Raw genomic sequence first — 22322 nt, forward strand, 5'->3', positions numbered from 1 at the left:
GGTTTTGGCAGCAGGTGGCTGCAGGGGTGATCTGTGTGGGACGAGGCCAGGAACTGCTCTGCAGCACTCCTAACCATTTCCAACCTGCTCTAAAATCCTAAACAACCCATTACACCAATAAGGCACTAAATCAGAGGAGCATGCAGTGCCTCTCCTCAGACATACTTGAGAACAGGCAGCAGTCGCCAGGACACGTGATCTTGGGAGGGAGGAACTCCATGCCAGAGCAGGGACCATTTTTTGAGTAAGTTAAAAACAGCCATCAGACTTGAGAAATTGATTGTAAAATGAGGCTGAACAGACTTAAAAAATAAACTCTTTCCCCTCATCTGTTTTGAAAATGGAAGGTTTACTTCTTACATGCTTATCATGACTGGAAAGGCTGAGTGCCACTAGCATGAAAAAAGTCAATATCTCTACCTTAAAGAACACTTTAATTAATGAAGGAATATACTTGACTGCATGGGTAAGACAGAAAACAACCCAAACAAAGGTAAAGATTAAACAGAAACAGATCTATTTTGAAGGAAGGCTTCCAGCACAATGGTTGAGGCAGCAAGAGGAAAAGTGAATGATTTGCAACTGGTTGCCTTTTGTAACCTTCTCAAAAAGCATCTCAGAACAGATCATTTATTTATGAGAAACCCACCATTACTGGAGAGATGCAGACAAAGAAAAAAAAACAATTAACATTTTTGGCTTGGTGTGCTGTTCATGCTTTCAATGAAATTTCAGGTTTTGTTTTGTTTTTTAAACTTAAAAACTGCTTTGAAGTATTTTGTTACAAGTTTCCCAGAACCGAGTTAAAGTCTATAGATCATCAATGAGGTTCAAAAAAGTACACATTTAAAACATTTGCTAACTTTCATGACTAGCACACACACTTCAGCAATGTAGATTGGTGCTCTGCTCTCTTTCAGACACGTACAGTGGAAAAGTATCTCATTACAAGCAAAGAAAGGCCAGAAGATGGGTTTCATAACAGCAACAGATAAAACAATCCAGCAAGATTACTTCCTCTGCTGAGTAGCAGCTGGTCAACTCTTCACCAGCCTCAACTTCTACAGGCCTCAGCATCCCCCCCATGCCTAAATTGTAATTCTTTTGAGTGACGTTAGTTTTAAACCCAACTGGAAGACAGTATTTGATAGTCCCTCTAAAAACGGGGGCATGGAGGGGAACAGTTATGGCCAGACATGTGTTTATGTGAATCTTTAATTATAGATACGCCATTACAGACAACTCCAGTTTTCAGTTGCTTTTGCCCCTTTTGGTTTAACCTTCTCCATCATAGCCGTCTTCTGGACTAACTATTTTTTCAATATTATGTGTTTTTAATTAGACTCAAACCAGTTTGAGTATGAAAATGAAATAGCACTTAATATAGGTAATATTATCATACAAGAATAAACTCGGAGAACAGTAGCAATAAGAAAACAAAAGTATCTTTTTCCTAATGACAGTGAGAGTCAGATCTCCAGAAGTGACCTCTATGAACAGAGGTAAATACAAGCCCACAACCACTTATACTATTGGCATCTATGAAAGAGCGTTGGCAGTGGCAGAAGGACCTGTTTTTTCCCTCTTTGTCTAAGAAAGGGGTTAGTACATGAGAGGGAGAAGGAAAGAGTGTGTCTGTCAAGACTGGCTGTCTGGTTATGCTCTTGGTAACTGTCGCACGAACAACGCCATTCAACAAGCAGCCTAAATTCCAGTAACATGCTTCAGTTTAACAGAACAGTGGTGGTGCGGAGTGAAGCTTCAACCTTGCAGTTGGCAGACAACTGGAAATAGAGATTCCTTTTTTTTTTTTACTTGTTTCCTCCATGGGAACATGCATCCTTTCCGTAGAAGGCTCCAATTGCTCATTTTAAGATAAGGCCATCAGTTATTTTTGTTTTTAAACACTAGCAATATTCACATTCAAAATTAGGTAAATGCAAATGCTAGAAAACAAGCTATAGTCAAGACAAATTAAATTTTTTTAAAGTCTGGGGGCGTATGTTATTAAAACTTCTCGGAACATATAACACTTTGTGGCCCAAAGTGATCCCCCTTAAAACCAGCAAATTTAAAACTGTTTACAGGTAGCTTTGCCTAACAGGAGGAAACAAACCACCACAGTTTTAATTCTCTTTCCACCACGTGTCTGTGTTTCTGTTGACCTACTCTGCAACAGAGCTTTTAAACATCTGAAGGATTGTCTTTTGCTTATTCTTAGGTAATGAACAAATATCATTTGCGTCACTGGTATTAACCACACAATTCAAAACTTTTCCTTCCTTGATGCTGGGCGGTTTCATTCGGACTCTGGTAGGGGACTGCCAGTTTTCATTGCAAGAACCTTTCCGAGTCTTGCGGTGATTTGTTTCAGCCTGTTTTTTTGGTACCTTTGAGTCTTTTGCCATCTTAGAACTTCCCTTTCTAGCAGGAGGGTCTTTCACAGACTGAGGTGGTTTGGTGCGAAGAAGGTACTCATCTGGAGAGCCCTTTTGTCGATTCAGTGTCCTTTCCTCCTTGTTTATCTGTTTCTGTAGCTGCAGAGCCAGAAGCCTGTCCTGCTCCTCTTGCATACGCCTTTCATAGAACTCCTGCTCAAAGGCTTTCTGTATTTGCAAGTTAAAATCATTTATCTGCTCCCCTTGGTCCTCTAAACTTTCTGGAAAAGTTCTTCTCCTCTTATCAAGCACGCACAAGTCAAGCACTGCTTCAGCTGGTGGCTCCAGCAACTTTCTTTTTGGAGTCTCCTTAGTGTTCTGCAGTCTCTCTGGTTTCTCTTCATCTGAGTGTCTAGCCACCTTCATGAGATCACATATTACACTTTTGCTGCCAGACATCGCAGAATTTGTTGCTGACTGAATACAGGTACAAGTTTCAGCAGAGTTTGGAAGGCTTATGCTTTCTACATGTGTTAAACGGCCACTGTCTGACTCAATTTCATCATCTCCTTTGGATCTATGAAGAACTGTTCCAGATGCTTCCCCTTTTGTGATTCCATGAAGCGCATCTGGAACTTTGTCTCCTAGACAATTTGGTCCTGGTGTTTTTTCCTGCTTGGCAGTGGCCGTTTCTTCTGAAGCTGAGGCACTGAAATAGTTCATGCATGACTCCAAAAATGAGTCCTTAGTACTGGCATCTTTAATCACACTGGTCAGCTGTGGAGACAGCGTTGGCATTTCCTCTTGCTCATCTTGCCACGCAGAACTGCTGCCTTCATTGCTATTGGTCTCCTGCAGAAAAGGGAAAGACCACTAATAAAATAAATTTATCAAAAGCCAATGGGTATGAATAAAATGCAAATCTCACTTCTCATAGCTGCACTGCTCACAACTACTCTGGGATATTAACTTGGATTCTTCTCTTTGAAAAAAATACATAATTGTTTAATAATTATGAAAATATTTAAAACAACCTACAGAAGCCTAGCTAAAGGACTAAAAACACAACTGCAGCATTCTCCTCTTAATCAATGACTCAAACCAACTGTTCAAGCCTGCTCACCTTCTTTTGAAGCCTAACAGGAAAGGTAGGACAGACAGACATATGGAGTGATGAAAATCAGTGTGCAACCTCCTCCAGTGAGCTCCAGAACCATCATTTTAGTTTTACACACCGTTGGTTGCAACCCAGAGCTTGCTGAAGATGTTCAGGTAAGGTACTTGTAAGGCTATACAGGGTAACTATGGAAGTAAGCCGTAGGTATGCATCTACGGACCGTCAAGCATGGTTTCTTCTCTTTCCGCTTTGGGGAACCACAAATACGGAAGGTAGTTCAAAAAGCGCAGGATAAACTGCCCAGCACTGATGTTCAAGGGTAATATAGGATTGGCAATCCTATAGGCAAGGGGAAAAATAACCCATAATTACTAACACTGAGATTTATAACAAAATAATTCTAGTTACCACAGAGTCAGAGTCACTCCTGCCTCTTCCTGCTGTTCTGCAGAATGATGCTGATCCCAATGGATGATGAAGCTTTGGAGACAGATACCTTAAAAGGAAAAAAAAAAAAAGTATACCTTTTAAAACTTTTTTCCTTGAATTGTCAGTCCTTTGCATTAATCAAGATCTTCAGGTTCATTCTGACAAACAAAAACAAAAGAAGGGCAAGTGTTTCCCTTCTCCTCCATACTATCCTATGCAGAGATGTTTTAACATTCAACAGTTTACATTTGCCCCAGATTATCCAGGGAAGTTGGACTACAGGATTCCAAGGAAGCAAATGGAGCAGAGGGACACTAAACCAAGAAACAGACCAATAATTAAAGAAGAAAAACTTGAATTACTTACTTCTGAATGTCTCCAGGGCTGCTCGGTTTGTTCCTTGTCTTGCACAAACTAGCTGGGGATGTTTCAGCTGAGAAACTGTCTGCTGGTGAAGGACTGCTGAGCACATGTCCTTTGGAATCGTCATTCTTCGATAACAAGTAAAAATAGCATTATATAAAACAAAACACAACATAAACTGGAGAAAACTTGGAGAACTACTTTGTTTCTGCTGCAGAATTAGTTACTTTTGTCCAAAGAATTCTAGAATTGTAAGTCATGGATAGTTATGGAATAAGAAATGTCACATGTTGTATGTGCACTTTACTGTACCTGGCATTAAGGGAAAAGAGGTTTTGCTCAAATAAGTACACTGGTTTCATCATTAGGACTATTATCGGGTAACAAAAACCAATCAACCAAAACCCCAAAATAAATTAACAAAACCAACCAAACAAACTCCAAAACATAAGGTAAACTTTCATTGCATGTTCCTTTTTTTTGGTACACATTACAAACATCAATTTCTTCCAAAGAAGTATTTTGAAAACCACGAGGAAAAGGAATTATTCAGAAGAAAAACAATGTTTTAAAATGTTTCACAATGAAAACATCCAGCACACATTTCAAGTGCATATTACACAGGTAGAAATGTTTGGGGTGTTTCACCCTCCCACTGGTTCTTCAAAAATTAATGGTCAATCAAGGATCTAAAGTACTGGGGGCTGACAACAGCTTCCAACTACAATTACAATAAATTATTCAAAATTTTAACTTTTGCTCTGAAGAGTCTAAGTTGCTAGTGCTATATCAAGGTTTTCGACAGTCACCCTTGATCCTAACTCACCAGACTGTTGCTCAGCTGCCAGGCCAACTCTTCATCTTGCTTCAGCTGTTTCTCCATCTCCCTCCGCCTCTCTTCTGCCAATCTGCGTTCCTCCTCCTCTTCTGCTAGAAGCCGTTGAATGTATTCCTCACTTGCCTTGTTCTCCTCTTGCTCATGTGCTCGCCTTTCTGCCTCTACCTAAAAAAGATTTTTTTAAATGCATCTGGTTACTCCTGTAGGACCACACTTCATGCCAGAACCTCTCAGCTGACGCTCCTTAGATGTGAACGATCCACTATTCACAAAGACACTGCACACTTCAAAGCCAGTATTTAATTACACAAGTCTCCAAAGATGTTACAAACTGATCCTGCATGTAGAGTTTGATAACAGTGACCTACCTTTTGGTTTCTGTAAGACTATACCATTAACCTTGCTTGCCTGCAAGGTTAAATTCCATGACTCATCTTTTCAAGATGTTAGTAACAGAAGCTAAGATCTCCAAATACATGGACCAACACAGAAACCCAGACTAAGATTCTTTACAAGGCTGGATATCAGCTAGACCACAGCATTTGCTCAACCTGCTTATATCATCGTAACCCCAATATTAGTGCAAGATGCCTAAAAGACAGAAAATCTCTCTTCTGGAAGGGTCCTTCTGCTCTCTTGAAACATGCAAAACCCAAAGTGGCAGACCAGGAATTTTAAATCTGCCTTCCTTATGGTGGACATCCACTCTTGATAAATCAGTTATGAGTAACTCCACAAGGACAGCAAAGTACTTCAAGAACGAATAAAGCTTTCTTAACCGGGTAATGGAATTTGGAAATCTGCTTTAGAGAAGAGCATCAAGCTGTACTACTACACAAGCTATGTTAAGTCTGAGTTTGTTTCAAATCACATATTAATGTCTTATGACTGGTGACAGACACCATTACTTATTTCACTGCTTCTGGGCACCATCTCCATCAGCCATCGATACTATTGCTGCCAATCAATCTTATCCCCTAACTGCCATAAAAGAGAATCTCCACAGTCCTCTGCTTCACATAGTTCCCCCTGCTCTTGTAACAACCAGCAACGAAAGTGTCAGGGAAAGAAGCATTCTTACAATAATTCTTACTACTACTGTGTCTCAATTGGAGGAAGAAGGATCCTTAAATAGGCAAACATTAAGATTTCTTTAAAATCTCTTCTGATTTTCAAATGAACACAGATAACAGGGAGTGAGCAAATAAGAAAGAAAACACTGTATGTTCATTACTGAAGCTCATCTAATTGTGGTCTGTTACTTAAGGAGGGAAATCAAGAAGGCAAGTACAAGACCAAAGCCCAAACAGTTCCAAATTTTTGCATTTGCTAGCCCGAAATACTTTATGTGCATCTGAGGACCTATAAAAGGCATTTTAGTATGTGTGGGCAGGGATGCAGATAGAGAAAGGTGACACTCTAACCCTGAAATAACTCTTCTGCAGAGTTTTCGGAAATACGGGCTATTGACTAAGAGACACCTGCCTGGGCGTTCTGCCATGCTGGCACCTATATGTGTTTCCTAGCCTGTGAAGCACACCTGCTTGCAGGGACAAAGCAGCATATGTTACTGGATGGACTGAGAGGGTGAGGTAGGAAGTATAGACCAACCAGCACAAGGAAACTCAGGAAATGTCACCTCATGTCAAACACAAGGAAGTCTCTCCTCTTCTATAAAAGATACAAATTTAATTCATGCTTCAGGAATGACCAGTGTGTTCTTCCAGCAGCAATGCCCTTTTAAGTACCTTTTTCATTAAATAACATTAAAGATGTTTGTGGGAACAATTAAAATAACTAGATACAAAGCATTTATGCTTTTAAATATATTTTTAGACTTACCTTGCTAATCTCTGCTTCATATTCCTGCCTCAGCTCCCCAGGCTTGCTCAGCTGGTGTCGCGGATGGGGGACACAGACTAATTGAGAGGAAGGAGAGAAAAAACCACAATTGAGGAAGAAAGCAAGATCACGACAGTCAACAATGAAAGATTTTAACAAAAGATGACTTTCATAGCCTGTCACAGGATTGATTTGACTTAAGTGCTATGAAAAAAAAAAAAAGCACTTTGTGTTACAAAGGAACAAAATAAAAAAGCACTGTGTTACAGAGTGGCAAGAACAGTCAGTATTTTCCAAGCACTCTATATAAAGCAAATATGTATGCTGACCATAACTTGCGACTTTCACTTTTTGCAATTAAAAAGACTTCATAATACTGCAAGTGGAACAACATGTCATAGAGCCAACCTACCAATTAGTCTCCCCCAAGGGAGCTTACAACATAATAAACCCTCAAATCCTTCAAAGAGTTAATCAGATTTCACTTCCTTTTCTCTGACACCACAGTTTCAGGCTTAGAGACTCTAGCAAAGACTGAAGCCCTGGCACTTCTAACCAAAATAATTAAGAGCATCTAAGAGTTGAAAAATGCTTAACCACTTCACTTACTTGAAAGTGGCAAAACACACACACACACACACTCCACTTACAGTTTTACAGCTGAAGTTGACCAGTAACAAATTGCTGCATGAACAAATATCCACTTAAATGACCAGAAAATATAACTTACCCTCTGTATTACACATGGAAGGGGCATGGATGGCCATTTCTCTGCCTTGCAAGCCCCTTTCACAGGTGAGCTCTGACACTGCATTTTCTACCAGTAACACAGCCTGTCTACACACAGTTTCTTATTTCACAACATTCAAAGTCCACCAACAGTAATTACTTTGGTAAAGCAGAGACATCCCAGGACAAGTGACATTTTACTTACTTTCCTCTTCCAAATCCTGTCCGTTAATCCTACGCTCACACTCCTTTGGGTAATTCTTCTGAATCTTCTCCCAGAATTCCCAGTTGATAAGAGTATTTCTGCGGGCATTATATCGTGCCCAGGAAGAGACTCGACGCCGACAAAAAGGGCAACAAAGACTGGCCTTTTCAACTGTCAGCTGGAAGCAAGAATTGCAGAGGGTATGGTTGCATGGCAGTGTCACAGGCTCCACAAAGATCTCCATGCAAATTTGGCAAAGGCAGTCAGACAAGGAAAGCGGAGCTTCCAATTTCTGCGACATACTGACTCCAAGTAGAGTAACAAGACTAGTACAGCATCAGTACCTGAAAGCAAAAAGAAACATGTATTTTACTTCCTCTAATGAATACAAAATAAAATAGAAAATGCTCAGTTTTACAGCTACTTTAGTGGATTTAAGAAGTCTGCTTAAAGTGGTTCCTTTTGCTCACGATCTGAATGGTTCTCGACTTTCAGAGGAAGATGCAGGTCTTTCCAGAAGTCATGGAGAAACTGTAGCAGGTTTTCCTACCACAGTTTCCTGTGAGTTATAACAGGTGCTTTGGGGATAGCAAGGAGGTGGTAAGGAGAAGGGGGAAAGAAGGTGAGAGTTCTTCCCGCATTCGGCCTCTATTAGTGATAAGCTATGCTCACGTTTGGTAGATACGTTATCACAGTTACCTTAACCTTCCATTCAGTCAATTTTTCAGTATATGCACGTCCTTCAAAAGGTGCTTCTGGTACAGACTTGGTTTCACCATGTTCTGAAGACAGAATACAACATCCCAACACATCAGAGGAGAGGAGGCTCTTCCTCGTTCACTCACTTGCTTAAGCTGGGACTAAAAAGCCAAAACACTTTTCGTTAATATAAGCAAAGAACTAACCAATACGTTCAACACTTCAGCATCTTCCTGTATGAATTAAAATGGTGGGGATGATCCAGCCTTTCTATCACCAATGCTCCTCATAGGATTTTTCCACTTGGCCCAGAAATACTGTGGAACAAAGAATAAAATACACATACAGGAAACAGGATAAAAATACTGGTTTTTTTAAGTTACAGGAACTTAAGAAAAGTTCTTACAAGCTTCTTAAAAACAGCCAGCTTCACAGAGACAGGAGGTCCTTCTGACAGAAAGACTGCAATTTCAGTCACACAGGAACTCGACAAGGAGACAAATATACTTTAAGACGGGCTTTATTGTTTCTGCTCTCCCTTTGTTGATTAAACAAATCCTTTAGTTTTTCAAAAAAGGACGCTAGATAACATGGAAACACCTGGTTTTACAGGGGCTTTGTTAAACAGACCTCAAAAGTCCACGCACACCTCTTCTGGGCCGATTTCAATTTGTACATAGACGGAAAAAAAACCCGCGTTCTAAGTCCCGAAGACGGGGGTGCCCGGAGAAGCCGTGGGGCAGCCCCACACACACCACCGCCGGGGCCCGGCTCACAAGGACGCCGCTCCACCGCTACGGAGCCGCCAGCGGGAAGAGGCTGGGCCTTCCCCCCCACCCCCTGCCTCCCGCCCGGCGGCCGCCCCCTCAGCCCCCCGCACACCCCCAGTCCCCAAGCGGTCGGTCAAAGGAAGGAGTCAGCACCCACCCAGCTGCAGCTCCGCGGCGGGGGCGCGGCTGCCTTCGGGCCCGCCGGCAGGCAAGGCTGCGGCCTCCCGCAATGGCCGCCGCCGTGGCGCAGCCCGCCCGCCCCGCCCCCGTCTGACGGGCCGCTCCAGCCGCCCGCTCTCTCGCTCCTCCTCCGAGCCGAGCCTGCCGGGAGAGAGAGAGACCGAGGGGCCCTCAGCGGGGGTGGGGGTCGAAGCCGGCCCGCCGCGGGACTAAAGGCCGTCCTCCGCCTCACCGAACCCCCGGAGGGCCCCAGGACGCGCCGCCGTCTCCCAGCGGTGCTGCAGTTTCATTGCCTAAAGAGGTATTTCAGCCGTAAATAGTTACCGACGGATCTTGCTGAAAGGCAGCCTGACTAGAGCCTGTTTCCCCGGGTGCGTGGAAAGCAAGAAACTCTCGGTCAGAAGATGGAAAGACCGAGCCTAGGCTGGGTGCTAAAAATGTGAATCTTCTGGCCATATTTAATTGGAGAAGGTAATCACAGTGTTAATGAGTTGGGGTTTTTTTCCTTCACTTACTGTGGGACAAAAGTTATACAAACAGGCTTGACGTCCCTGCTATCCTGGAAGCAGCATGGCTGTTTTTAAACCACATAAATATTTCATAGACTGTGTGGTTGGTTTTGCTTTCTAAAGAAACAGTTATCAAAGGAATCGTACTTTTTCCTCATATTACCCATCTCTGCAGTAAATAGCAATCCTGACTGGGAGAGGAAAGTATGTCAGTAGGGGTTGTGCAGCCTGGGGTTGGAGAGCACCCACAGTCACACCAGCACCACCTGCACGTGTGGGACGAGGACTGACTGATCCTTCCCCATGCTCACCCTTCTGCAGGCGCCCACGTCCACGGAGCATCCTGGCTCATCTCTTTCTCCAGCATCTTGGCCTGCAGCTCGAATTTCTGCGCCAGGTTCTGCAAGCTTGAGTCCAGGTCTGTGAACTGAGCCTCCAAGGTTTGCAGCTTGGTTTCTACTCTGAGGGATGGAAAACAAGGGCATTTCATAAGGACTTGGGCATCAACCGGTGTCGCTTTCTGCAGTGATGGCGGGTGACGCTTATGTTGCACTGTGAACAGCTCCAGAGCCCATTCTGGGGCTCCTCCCAAGCTGTATGGGAACGTACACCACTAGAAATTAAGTTTTTTTGATGTTGTCCAGGTCTTTTTGGCCCTTCCCTGGTGCAGAGGTCTTATAACTTGTAAAAACAGATGCAAGTTAGATATGTCTGCAGGTCTCAACCATTTGCATTAATGTTGGTGGTGCAGTTTTTTTCTCTCATATATTTGGAGATGATTTGTGCTTTTGCTTGTAGTGTCAAGATCTTTTGAACCATTTTCATTTGACATTGAACAGAACTTATCATTCCTCCTCAGATTAAAAATGATGCAAGTAACAAACAAGCCACCCGCAGTGTTTCTTCTCCTGTCAGCTCACCCTGCTCTGGTTTTCCCTTTTATAGGACTGTCCTTTCACAGAACAACTGTGTGATAAGAAGACCTTGGTGAAACAGCACTAAGAAAACTGCTTTGTAGCTGGTATTTGTTAGCTGCTTTTTCATTACTCAGTATCTGTTGCAGTTTTCCTTATTAACAAAAAAAAAAATGGGTAAAAAAAGGTGCATCTTTGTAGTTTCTTAAATTATAATCCTAAAGGTGGGGTTTTGAGTCTGAGCTACTCCACTTTTGCTTAAGAAAACTGCCAAGTTTAAAAGAACTTACTGTGTTTAGGGACAAAGTATGAGGGAATGCAAGTATTTATGCTTTGTACCTGTTGGAAGCTCTTTACTCAAGGAGTAGGATATGTTGGTCTTCTGTCCTTCCGGGGGTGGCTTTTGTAAAGACAGTTTGCTTTAAGTTTGCCTCAGTTAGCTGATTTATGTCGAGGTATGTCCTTGAGAATCCTGAGGATCTCAAAGCTATCAACATATGAATCATTCAAAGTTCTTTCCTAAATACTGAACAAGTATCTCAGTACTATGTACTCTACAAGCAATTTACTAGCAGAACATCAGCCACTCCTTACAGACTTTTGTGATTTTTCTTTGCATTTTAGTGGCAGAACTTCGGGCTGTATCAGTTAAAAACTATGCCATTGCTAAATTTTATTACGGGCTAGACCCTACATTTTTTTCTTTAGCCCCTCTTTCTTCATCCCCAGTTTGCTCCACTGCTTCTGTTACTATTATTATTGTGTTGTTCTAATGTTTAAGAAATTGGATTCTGATTGTGATCTACCTGTGTTAAACACTGCATTAAGGTCTTTATCTTGTTTGTTGTGGCCCTATTTCATTTATCTTTGGCTGAACATTTTTGTAAGGACAAAATACATAGTAGCTTTCAGGTGATGATGTTAAAAAAAACCAACCACCCACAAAAAAACCCCCTGCAAACAAACAGAGGTTAACTTCAGATTGGATAAACAGCAGATTAAATAATTTACCATTAGTTTTCCCTTCTTTCACGCCTATTCCACAGTATTTTGAAGCCTGTTTTAAGAGAAGAACCAAGAACGTCATTGCTTCACTAACAGTAGCCCCCACCACCACCTGCCTTCCTCTTCTCCTGCTTTGGGTTCTGTCTGCAGTTGACCTGAGTGAGGAGAAAATAAAAAGGCATCAACAGTGGCATGTTTTTCTAAGTCTCCCTGACAGCTTGTGCAGATCCTCATCTATTTATTTGCTGTTGTTTCCTGAGGCTAGGAGACTTCCTTTGCCATCTTGTGAAAACTGCTTCCATACTGATCTCACTTTGGTAGGGCTCCTCTTGCTTCAGCAAGATTTTTATTTCTCAGAGCCTCCTGTCTCCTGCTGGGTCACAGCAGAGATTTTGAAACTGGGCACAGTTCTTACTGGGTGTTGGTTTTCAACTAATTATTGTCCCTCATGTTGCACATCATTCCTGCACTAACTTTTGGAGAAGGGGGGATGTCACCTGTTTAAATGTATTTATGTGTGCATACTTGCTGAGAGAATTTTAGGACTAAAATAGAATTTAATTGAAAAATTGAGCTTGTGTGATGTAGAAATGCAGGTAGTTCAGAAGAATCAGAAGAGTCGATATGTCATAATGGGATTGAGTCTGTCAGCACAGAGAGAGCAAGTGTATAACCTGAGGTGAGGTGGGTCGACACTTGCTGTGACTAAGTTTCACATCCACTTCATATCTATAGCTGCACAAGCAGAGAACAACCATCTAATAGGATAATACAATGTGGTAGTGCAGAAACTCCAACAGTAAGAGTTTCAAGAATAACACAATGCAAGCACTGTTTGAGAGAGAGGGGGGTAATTATCAGAAAATGAGTATATTCTTCAAGGTTTGCTGGGTGGATGAGAGCTGTCCTGGGAGAGATACTTGCCTGTGAATTGCTCCCCGATTTGGAGCTTTTTATCAAGGTAAATAAGCTTCCTAATGGCTCGTTGTTGCGAGCTTTCTCCTCTACAAATTAAAGTTACGAAAGATCTCATAATTAATGCTACTGTCAGCACTGTAGTTATTTTTCAGCAGCCTTTAGTCCAATGCTTTCATATTTGCCCAGTTTTGTCTTTCCAGCACTTTTTTGATACGGGGTATATTGCCTGTCTGTAAATTACTCCTGTGTATTTTTAAGCATCTGTCGCAAACATTTCAGCATTTGCTAATTTTGATTCTATAAATGTTTGTTCAGTTACACCATGGTAGAACCAATCTCAGTAACTAATCATATACAACTTTTTGTAAATTCTGAAAGAATCAGTGCTGCTGTCTCTTGAGCAAAATTCTGAATGAAACGAGGAAGAATGAATTAAACCTCCTGCTTTCAGTTCAGTCATGACCTCTAAACACTTCTTCCTTTAATGTAAGTGAAGTTACCATTGAGTCAGTCTAGTGTATGCACAAGCCACATCCCCATTCTTTACCAGAAAGCTTTTAAAGTTCTCTTCTTGTTAGCATCCAGAACATACTTGGAAGATTTGCAGTAAAAGCACTCCCGCTTTTCTGAAAGCATGGTTGTATATGTAACCTTATTTCTGTTGTTTGGGCATTTACAGAAAATGACATTTTTCATTACTTTAGAGCTGTCACATCAGTTTTATTTTCCAGGCCAATGCAGAGCCCCACAGTTCTCTACAGCTCTTCCTGTAGGCTTACGTCATGGTACCAATTAGATGCATGCTTCTTCAATCAGTTTCTCACAGACTTAATTTTTACTTTTTCTTTCAGGAGTGGTTCCTGCATTTCTGTTTCTCTCTCCAGTCGGGTCTCTAATATCTTTTTTTGCAGTTACTGTTGTGTGAATTGGAATCATAAAAGCCATTGGTGAACAATGTTAGTATCTTGACCAGAGGAGCAGTTTCTTACCAAGTCTGTCAGATGGTGTTAGCCTGTAATCATCAGCCGTCATAGTCTCGAGAGACAGTAATCATTTTTACTACAGGTAAACCAGAGTTATATGTATGACACCTAAGCTGACTTAAAAATTTCTTGCCCGATACCATTTGCACAGTACCTTTAAAGGTAGTATATGAAAATCCATATGTGAAAATCCACTGACAGGGAACACTCTCTCATCTGTCTCTAACTGTAGAGAGTTTCAGACTGTTTTTCAACTCTTTTTTCCTGAAAGGCCACGCTCATGTCCTATATTTGATCCCGTGATGTCACCTGCCCAGCTGGTTAGAGACACCATCTACCAGCGACTGTGCTGTCGCAGTGCAGCTGAACACATGGACTCATGCCAGCAGGGACAGCGTAGGCCAGGTTATTTCACATGAAGCCAATGAACCTGTTGGTCAAGTGTTGCTCTTCCAAGTACAGGCTTTGAAAATGGACAGTGAATCAGCATCACCTATGTCCCAATTCCTCAGCGACGGTGATTTTCTTTCTTTAAACTTCTAAGAAAGGTCCGTTCTCAGGGTTTTTTTTTGTTAATGATAACCACTTACTTACTATCTTTGAACCCTCCAGACTCAGGCATTTTCCCAAATTCAGAACTTCATCCCAAATCTCCCATTTACAACAGTAGTGGAGTGCAAACCCGAATTTCCCGTTACTCATAATTGCCCAGCAAGGCTTCATGCAGCTGCAGGCCTTTGCTGATGGAGCAATTGCACAAATCCTGCAACAAACAGCCAGGAGTAGCAGCCTGCATGCTGGACAGAACAGCATTCGTGAAAGGGTGCAGCTTGTGGCTCTATCCCCCCCTCCCTCCCCAACGAGTAAAGGAGAAGCAGAAGATTGCTCATGAACTACTCCCTTCCTGTATACACACAATGTATATTTACATCCTATCTATTACCCATGAAGATTTCCAAGGAAGCACAGGTTTGTCATGCTAACAGAGTCTTGTCTCCTCTCCCCGCCCCGGTCCTCTATGCCCCTTGTCCTTCCCAGTCCCTTAGAGCAGTGCTAGCACAACCCTTTAATGACCTGTTTAATATGTCGTTCAGGGAGCGCAGAGAGATGCTGGCTTTAGCCATCTTCCTGGAGAACACGAGGAGAAGAAATAAAAGCCAGAGTGGGCTTGATCCTCTCTCCCGAAGCAGGCAGCAACAACAGGGACAGGGGATCCAACTCTTGCTGGAGGTTGTTTGTACCAAGGCTTTTTATAGACTGTATATCCAAATATAGGTCATTGGGGCACAGACACATGCTCATGAACGTATCACATACTGAACTACACATCCAGACCACTTCCTCTGACCCACAGATCCTGCCTGTCTTCATACATAAATTAATTCAGAGGTAACACAGAAGGGGGTACCTACACTATTCTGCTTTTTTGCTGTGATTTGGCTTCATTTTGCTGTAGTGCCCACCAGTTAGTTCATGTCTTGGGCCAAAGTCTCCTGCTGTTAAAGGCTGTACAAGCAGATTGCTTTTTTTTTTTGTTGTTTCAAAAAAAAGGTATGATGGTAAAATCAAATTTGGATGAGAATGAGTTGTGTTTGGTTGTGGGGAGCTACTTTGAGCAAAACCCAACACAACTGGCTAATGATTTTCAGGAGCTGGGTATGCAAAAAAAAGAGCTGGAAATTTTTCCATCAAAAAGAAAAAAAGCAGGCAGATAGATAATGTGCGTTGGGTAACGGTGCAGCTGGTGAAACAAGACAGCGCAAACCCCCACATCAGTGAAGCAGGTCGTCAGCCAGTATCAGGCATTCAGTTTTGTGAAAGGTTAAGGACAGCCTGAGGAAAAAAAAAGGTTTTTTTCCTTTTAATTATTTGCCCATTCCATGAGAAATCCAGCATGAATTAAACATATCCAGAGCTACAGCATTCCCATTTAGCTACATTATGCCCACCTTCAACTTGCAAATTAAGAGATGTTTCTAGCAAGCCAAGTTCTGCTCGTTATGTTTTCAAAACTTTGGGAAGACAGTGGAAGTATTTGGGTAAGGAAGAGCCATGCCTTTGGCCCTTTATATTCCTCCTGTGATGGGGTATACAATACGGTTCTTGACACAATTTTATGTACATCTGGCAATATTAGAGTGAGTATAAGCACAAGGGAGCAGTGAGAGAGAAAGCATTTATTAAGACAAGTGTAATAGTTATTTTTCCCTGGGATAAACAACTAAATGCATAAGACAGCTGACCCATTAAACAGATGTTAACATTTTCCCCTGCTCCTTCGTTTCCTGCAGTGTGAAAAAATCCAATTGGCAATGACAGTTAAACTAATTTGATTACTCATTAGTTGATGCTTCTCTAGTCTTATATCCAGCTGCTGACAGACTAATGAAAAATATATTTCCACTATGGCCAATTTAAGCTAACTGTGACACAATTTAATGGGGAGAGTAACGTAAAGCACTGCAATAGTTCAAAATGCAAGGAGCTCAGCCAATGATATGTCTGCTACTGCTCAGCATCCTCATTTAGCATTGCGGGTGTCCCTGTTAGTGTGAATTTCTTCCTCCAACCCTAATTATGTCAGCTTAGTCATGAACTAACATTACCCCTAAATACAGTGAAACCCATTTTACTTAAATTCAAGAAGCAAACTGCCAACCCTGCAAGAAACAGCTGCAGTGAATACCAACAGCCACTAAAAAACATGACATGAGGCCAGTTACATCACAAGTACTTGTGTGAGGACACAGCAAATCCCTTCCCCTTCTGAAGGACGCAGCAGGTTTCACTGTTCAGTGCATTGTCAGCAGATGTAACTGGACACATTACAAATGCTCCGAGAAGTGGTTTTCCCCAACAAATTTCTTTAAACATCTCAGTGTCTAAGGTTCTGGCAATGGATACACGGATACAGAACTACTCTGATCAGCAACTAATACTCTCTTGGAGCCTTTGATCTCTGCGCACGAGATCCAGTTCACCTTCTCTCCATGCTCAATGGTTAGCTTTGGTAAAACTCTAACATGTTCATTTGAAGCCACTTTGTTGAGCTTTCCATCTTTTCTGATGGAAGCAGGTGCTTGGGCCTTCCTTCTCTGCAGAGATTTTACTGGACTTTTCTGCTGCTTTCCAACGTCACTGCTGACATCCCAGAGCAAGACTTTCCCATCATTTCCTCCAGTCAACAACCAGTACGCTTCTGGCATAAAAAGGATCTGTGACACTCCCAAGCTGTGACCTTGAAACTCCAGCTCATGTTCAAACTTGACACCAGTGACTCTGAATATTCTGACTTTACCGTCTTGAGCTCCACAGCCAAAGATGTTGCCACACGATGCGACAGACAGGGAATGTGCAAGCGGTGGGTTAAAGAACTGGCCGGCTGACTGTGGACTGTCTTCCTGCATTTCATACTCCTGCAGGTTTGTGGTCCACAAGGGGCGAGCTTTCTGCAGGCTCCACAGCATAACCTTGGAAAAAATGATCCATTTTAGGTAAAATCTGATTTTTCGCTAACAGCAAAAAAAACCAACCACACTTCTTGCTCTAGCAGAGTAAAGGCTATATGTGAGTGCAAGAGATGCAAGATGTGTTGTGAGGAGTGGCTGAACTTCACCGGATAAACACAGCAAATCTTTACAGCATGCTTTCCAAACCCTCATACTGCCCTACTCAGCAAAGTCAGTGACTCAGACCTTTAGTCCACAAAATGGATGAAAAACCTATTCTAAATGCTTTTGCATTCATCTCAGCAGTGGTAATCATGATCTACTGCACATCAATTATTTAAAAGGAGGGACATGGAAACACTAGCAGTAAGTAGAGATCATTATCATTCTGAATTTTACTTCTGTCTCTGCTACGTACTTGTCCTAAAATAATCACTTCCGTGAATGTGTTTGAAAAATGGAAGAGCAAAAGGCAAACAGTAGTTCAGGCCTTCATTTTTAAACAGACATATGTGTATTTTTTTTAATATCCAATGAGTAGATCCGGTTCGCGCTATTACCATATCGAGGTAAGGCACACTTTTCCTGATGAGATGGGAGGAGGTTGCGCTTTTAGACTTGTTTTTAAAATGCCACCTCCAAGCCCCTCATGAAACAGTAATTGTGTCTTCAAATGAATCCTGGATCTCTCATACAGCAATTCAAGTGCTATAGATTTATACTGCGCCAGTTAAAAATAATTCTCTCAATACTTCTGTAGGATCTGAATCGATGATGAGCATTTTCAAGGCCAACAGGTATGAAAGCACAAGTCAGTCTAATGCAGTACTGGTGTGCTGTTTGCTTTTTTAAGCAAAGCTTTAATTCGTTATTAATAAAAATACTCCTCCACTAGTAATCTCCAGTAGAAAGTACAGGAGCCTTTAAATTTGGGCCACAAAAGAGTTGTCACACTGGCTCTGCGTTTCTGGAATCCAAATCACACTAAGACATCTGAAATGTGTTGTTTCCTGTCACTTTTCTTTTTTAGTGACTGCTGCTGCTGCTACATTAAAACTACTTTGTTACCAACGAAAGGGAAAACTTTCCACTACTGTGCAGAGAAGAGTAAATCAGAGAGGCTGGGTCCTAATGCTTAAGGCAAATATTCCTGTTTTCAGCACAGAGAGTACTGCAATAGCTTTATGAATTCATCAAGTGCTAACAAGTTTTCTGCAGACTAAGTATTTTCTGCCCTCATGGCATTTTCCCTGCTTCCATGGAACTTCTGAAAAAACTCCAGCAACCTAAATTTCCGTTCTCATCAGCTACAGCTTCACTGAGGGTTTGACACGCAAGCCCAGAACAGGTTTTGATGCTCATCGGGCTCCTAACTTGTCCAAAGACATGCTGCAGCACAGCATTTCAGAGTATTGCGGCTCAGCTTCTCTTTGTGAAATGATGTATCTTAAAGCCAGCCTTGATGTGGAAAAATCCTCTTTTCATTGTACAAAAACACACTAACAAATTCCTACTATTTTGGGATAATGACTTTCACCTAAAAAACAACTTGCTGAGCTACAGTAAACCATGCTAAAACTAAAAAGTCACAAAAAATAACTAGTTCACTCGCACAGAAGTGGTATATAAATGCTTACAATTCTGATAAAATGTTTCCAGCCATAGGCCTGTAAATCTACATTTTAGGGACCTGAATTAAGCCAGCTGTCTAAGGTGCTGAGCATTTACTCCACTCAGACTGACACTTCACTGCCTCTGAAAAGAAGTGTCTCACAATACTTCATTTCAAATCCTACATCCACCTTTTAGTCAACCTAAGGAGACAAAAAAAAAATTTTGGAAAATTTTTAAAAGTTTGACAAAGTCTAAACCTGGCAGACTTCCATCAATCAGCCCCTATTTGGATATATATACTTACTGAATTTAAGCAATCCATGGCTGTCATATGGAAAGATACCATTTATACTAAATATCAGCATGTGTTTGTTCTAATGGGTGTTAGGTACACTTCGGTTTTAAGAACATAGGGTGAAACTGCTCAACACTGTCAAAGTAAACTTCACCCTAATACCGCTAGAACCACAGAAACCTGTGTAGAAGTGATAGTTTTAATCTTGAGCTAAACTAGGAATGTGGTCACATCTCAACCACTGCAAAGACATTACTGAAAAACATCTGTTCCAGGTGGCCAACTCAAAACTTCATTAAGTGCTAGCATGGTTTTTCTCAGAACACCTCCACAAGCGGCATGCAAAGGACAAAGTTTCCTCTCAATGGGGACAGAGAAGCGCAGAAGGCAAAGAACATGTAATGCTTCCAAGAGGTTAATCAGAACAAGGGATAAATTAGTAAAAAGACTTGTCCTTACAGTGATACATACCACTTGGAAAGATTTTATCTACCTGTAGTAAAGTGTTCTTGCTAGCATCCTGTCTGCTTCAAGCATTTTGCCTTTTCCTATCACCTGCATTTCACCTGCAGCCATAGCTGATAGCTAGGGACAACTTCTGGTTTTGCTCGGTCCAACAGGGAGCTAATGTGGCACGAGCATGCTTTGCACCATATTCTGATTTCCTCCCACCCTGCTCACTTTTAGATTGTATATACTAAGGAAGATAAAAACAGGGAGGGGAAGTGCTGTGTAGAAAATGGCACAAACAGCCTCAACATGTAAGTTTCTCCACCAAAACTACTTTAGAATAGTTAAGGAGCTTTCCGGTGATTGCAGGCTGTGCACCCTCACTCTTGGTGAAAGTCTGTTGGTGCCTCACTACACAGGTGGGTAGTTACTGTTCTGCTTCTCTAATAACCATCTACTTGTATGCAAATCACCTGCATGTCCAGTCCACAGGAAACAAGGCTTTGAGGCCTCTGAGGTCGAAAGACAACAGAGGAGCAGATGTTTGAGTGTCTCAAGGACCGGCTGACTTTCTTGTTTTCCAAGTCCATAACCTTTATTGCTCCCGAGTCATCTGCGGCTGCCAAGAAATTGTCGGTCTCGTTCACCGAGAGGCAGTTGATCTCCTCCTCATTCACGTGGAAATGTTCAACAGGCTCCTTGAGGGATCGAACATCCAGCAAACTGATAGTTTCTCCATGGGAGGTGTACAGCCTGGTGGGATGGCGGGGAGAGAACACCACAGAGGTCACATCGTCTGCCTTCGGGAGCTGGAGCTGTCCTGCCGGAGCACCTCCCCCATCCCAGAGCGTGAGCTCGCCTCTCTCTGCGCCTGAAGCCACCAGCCCTTCCGTGTTTACATTCAAGCACAATATAGAGGACGAGTGTCCACCAGTCCATTTAACTGCCATGTTTCAGGGACACCTCTGAAACAAACAAACAAAAACCCTCAATTGAGCTGGTGTTGGTCTCATTACAGCAGAAAGCTTATTGAAGCAACAAGATCATCTCGTTGACTGTAATGCAGACTACTTGAAACTCTAGTGTCCAATTAAAACAGGCACCTCTACAGATCAGTACACAAATGAAGCTTTGGCTCAAACAGCATCAACATCAGCCACAACAGCAGGGAATGGCAGAGGTTGCTGGCATGTGTACCTGTGCAGTATGTGGTGTAGATCTGCTGCTCTGACGTGGCTGCCTAGGTGAGAGCTGCTTCCTCAGTGCATAAGGACATAGCGTGCCTGACAAAACAGGGGCATGGTTCCTAATGGGACTTACTGGAAAGGAGCAAGGGGAAGACGACAAACTAGTAAAGTCCGTTTGCAGAGAAGCCACACTGTTCCAGTCCAGGTGAGAGCACATGCGGACATCTGTCTTTCATCCAGCTGCTGAGGTGCTAGGTAGTCAGTGCCTAAAATCAACTTGTAAAGCAGTCTCGCAATACCTGGAGCAACAAACTTGTGCTGGTGAGACTGCGATAAACTGATTAATGCTGAAAGCCATTGCCTTAATCATGGTTTAAAAGCATACATGTGTGTGAATAAATTTTCAGCTTTTGTGCATGTGTACTTTGTGTTCCCAAAGTGAAGGTAGTTTTCTCAACACCCTTAAACACTAAAGCATAAAGAGATAAACAATAGCATCTTTTTAAAAAAAGCATTACCAGTTTGAGGCAGGTAGCTATGAGGTTTGCAATACATTTAATTGGGCCGCAAAGCACGCCCATCGAGCTTACCATGCTCCAGGCCCTTCCCTTGGCATGACTGCCCGCACCAGCCCCTGTGACAGACAGGGCTGTTTGGGGGACCACATCAGCAGAAAATTAAGTGGGGGGAAAAAAACGAGCAACACAAAAGCATAACAAGATCTGGAGAGACTAGCACGCTGTGGGGTAAAAGGAGAGCTAATACCAGGGTAGGGGCACAGACGGCAATGGGGGGTTTGCGGGATGGAGCTATGGCTGCCTTAATGTCTATGGCTGCCTTAATGTCTATGGCTTTATCACATTATTGGGCAATAAAGGGTTTTTGTTTTTTTTTTTTTTAACCATGTTACGTTTTGCCAATGATTTTTGTTGAGCCTGGTCTAAAGAGCAGCTGGAATTCCTTCAATCCACCAGGAAAATTTCAGCCCTGCCGATTAAATAAAATTACAGAAAGCGTCGGATACCTTACCGGCAACTCGGATCGCAAACTGGCAGCCAGCCGCTCGCCCGCGCTTCGGGAACTGAAGTAACTTTTTCCCGGCTGCCCCTCTCCCTCTCTCCTGCCCCGCAGCCCCTCGCACCGGTAGGCCCCACTCCCGGCTTTTAGGAAGACAACCGCCCCAGCGCCGGGGAAGGCAGCTCCTCAGGGGAGCTGACGCAGCTTTGACGGCTGTCCCTGGGAGGGGGCCCGCGCCCAGTCCCCTGCGGCTCCCAGGGGCGGCGGGCCCCGCACCGGGCACCGGCGGCGACTGGGAAGGGCGGGGGGGGAGCCGAGCCCGCCCCGCCCCCGCCGGACCCCTCAGCGCCGCGCGCGCGCCGCCTCACCTCACCTCCGCCGGCCGCTCCCGCGCATGCGCGGCGGGCGGGGCGGGCTGCCCGCGGCGGTGA

General features: G+C 42.8%; 2 protein-coding genes across 8 annotated transcripts; both read right to left on the reverse strand.

Annotated features, from left to right (window-relative positions):
- Positions 1 to 421: 421 nt before the first annotated feature.
- Positions 422 to 9631, reverse strand: RNF168 (ring finger protein 168). Of its 2 annotated transcripts, none has more exons than XM_049802851.1 (8): positions 9528 to 9631; positions 8807 to 8917; positions 7902 to 8245; positions 6968 to 7044; positions 5114 to 5290; positions 4291 to 4415; positions 3904 to 3991; positions 422 to 3230 (listed from the first exon to the last, which is right to left on the reverse strand). In XM_049802851.1, exons 3-8 carry the CDS (start codon positions 8200 to 8202, stop codon positions 2166 to 2168), a joined length of 1833 nt encoding a protein of 610 aa, XP_049658808.1. In that variant the 5' UTR covers positions 8203 to 8245; positions 8807 to 8917; positions 9528 to 9631; the 3' UTR covers positions 422 to 2165. The 2 variants fall into 2 exon arrangements, with proteins under 2 accessions (XP_049658808.1, XP_049658807.1); XM_049802850.1 differs by lacking the exon at positions 8807 to 8917 and adding an exon at positions 8601 to 8761 and having other exon boundaries at positions 9528 to 9615.
- A 6861-nt stretch (positions 9632 to 16492) lies between these two features.
- WDR53 (WD repeat domain 53) lies at positions 16493 to 22303 on the reverse strand. Of its 6 annotated transcripts, none has more exons than XM_049802854.1 (4): positions 21904 to 22178; positions 21008 to 21173; positions 20161 to 20652; positions 16493 to 17349 (listed from the first exon to the last, which is right to left on the reverse strand). In XM_049802854.1, exons 3-4 carry the CDS (start codon positions 20635 to 20637, stop codon positions 16762 to 16764), a joined length of 1065 nt encoding a protein of 354 aa, XP_049658811.1. In that variant the 5' UTR covers positions 20638 to 20652; positions 21008 to 21173; positions 21904 to 22178; the 3' UTR covers positions 16493 to 16761. The 6 variants fall into 6 exon arrangements, with proteins under 6 accessions (XP_049658811.1, XP_049658812.1, XP_049658815.1 ...); XM_049802855.1 differs by having other exon boundaries at positions 21899 to 22178; XM_049802858.1 differs by lacking the exons at positions 21008 to 21173; positions 21904 to 22178 and adding an exon at positions 22260 to 22303.
- Between the last annotated feature and the right edge of the window lie 19 nt (positions 22304 to 22322).

This window comes from Accipiter gentilis, chromosome 6, assembly GCF_929443795.1.
Source record: "Accipiter gentilis chromosome 6, bAccGen1.1, whole genome shotgun sequence".
Classification (NCBI taxonomy): domain Eukaryota; kingdom Metazoa; phylum Chordata; class Aves; order Accipitriformes; family Accipitridae; genus Astur; species Astur gentilis.

Bases quoted from the DNA above. Each gene is read 5' to 3' on its own strand.
- RNF168 (XM_049802851.1), bottom strand. From the start codon at position 8,202: ATGTCGCAGAAATTGGAAGCTCCGCTTTCCTTGTCTGACTGCCTTTGC. The intron at 4,416-5,113 runs GTGAGTTAGGAT...TTGTTATCGAAG, and splicing joins GGCAGCTGAGCAACAGTCTG to AATGACGATTCCAAAGGACA. The intron at 3,992-4,290 runs GTAAGTAATTCA...TTTCCTTTTAAG, and splicing joins AGCCCTGGAGACATTCAGAA to GTATCTGTCTCCAAAGCTTC.
- WDR53 (XM_049802858.1), bottom strand. From the start codon at position 20,637: ATGGCAGTTAAATGGACTGGTGGACACTCGTCCTCTATATTGTGCTTG. The intron at 17,350-20,160 runs GTGATTTGCATA...ATTTTTTCCAAG, and splicing joins CCTGTGGACTGGACATGCAG to GTTATGCTGTGGAGCCTGCA.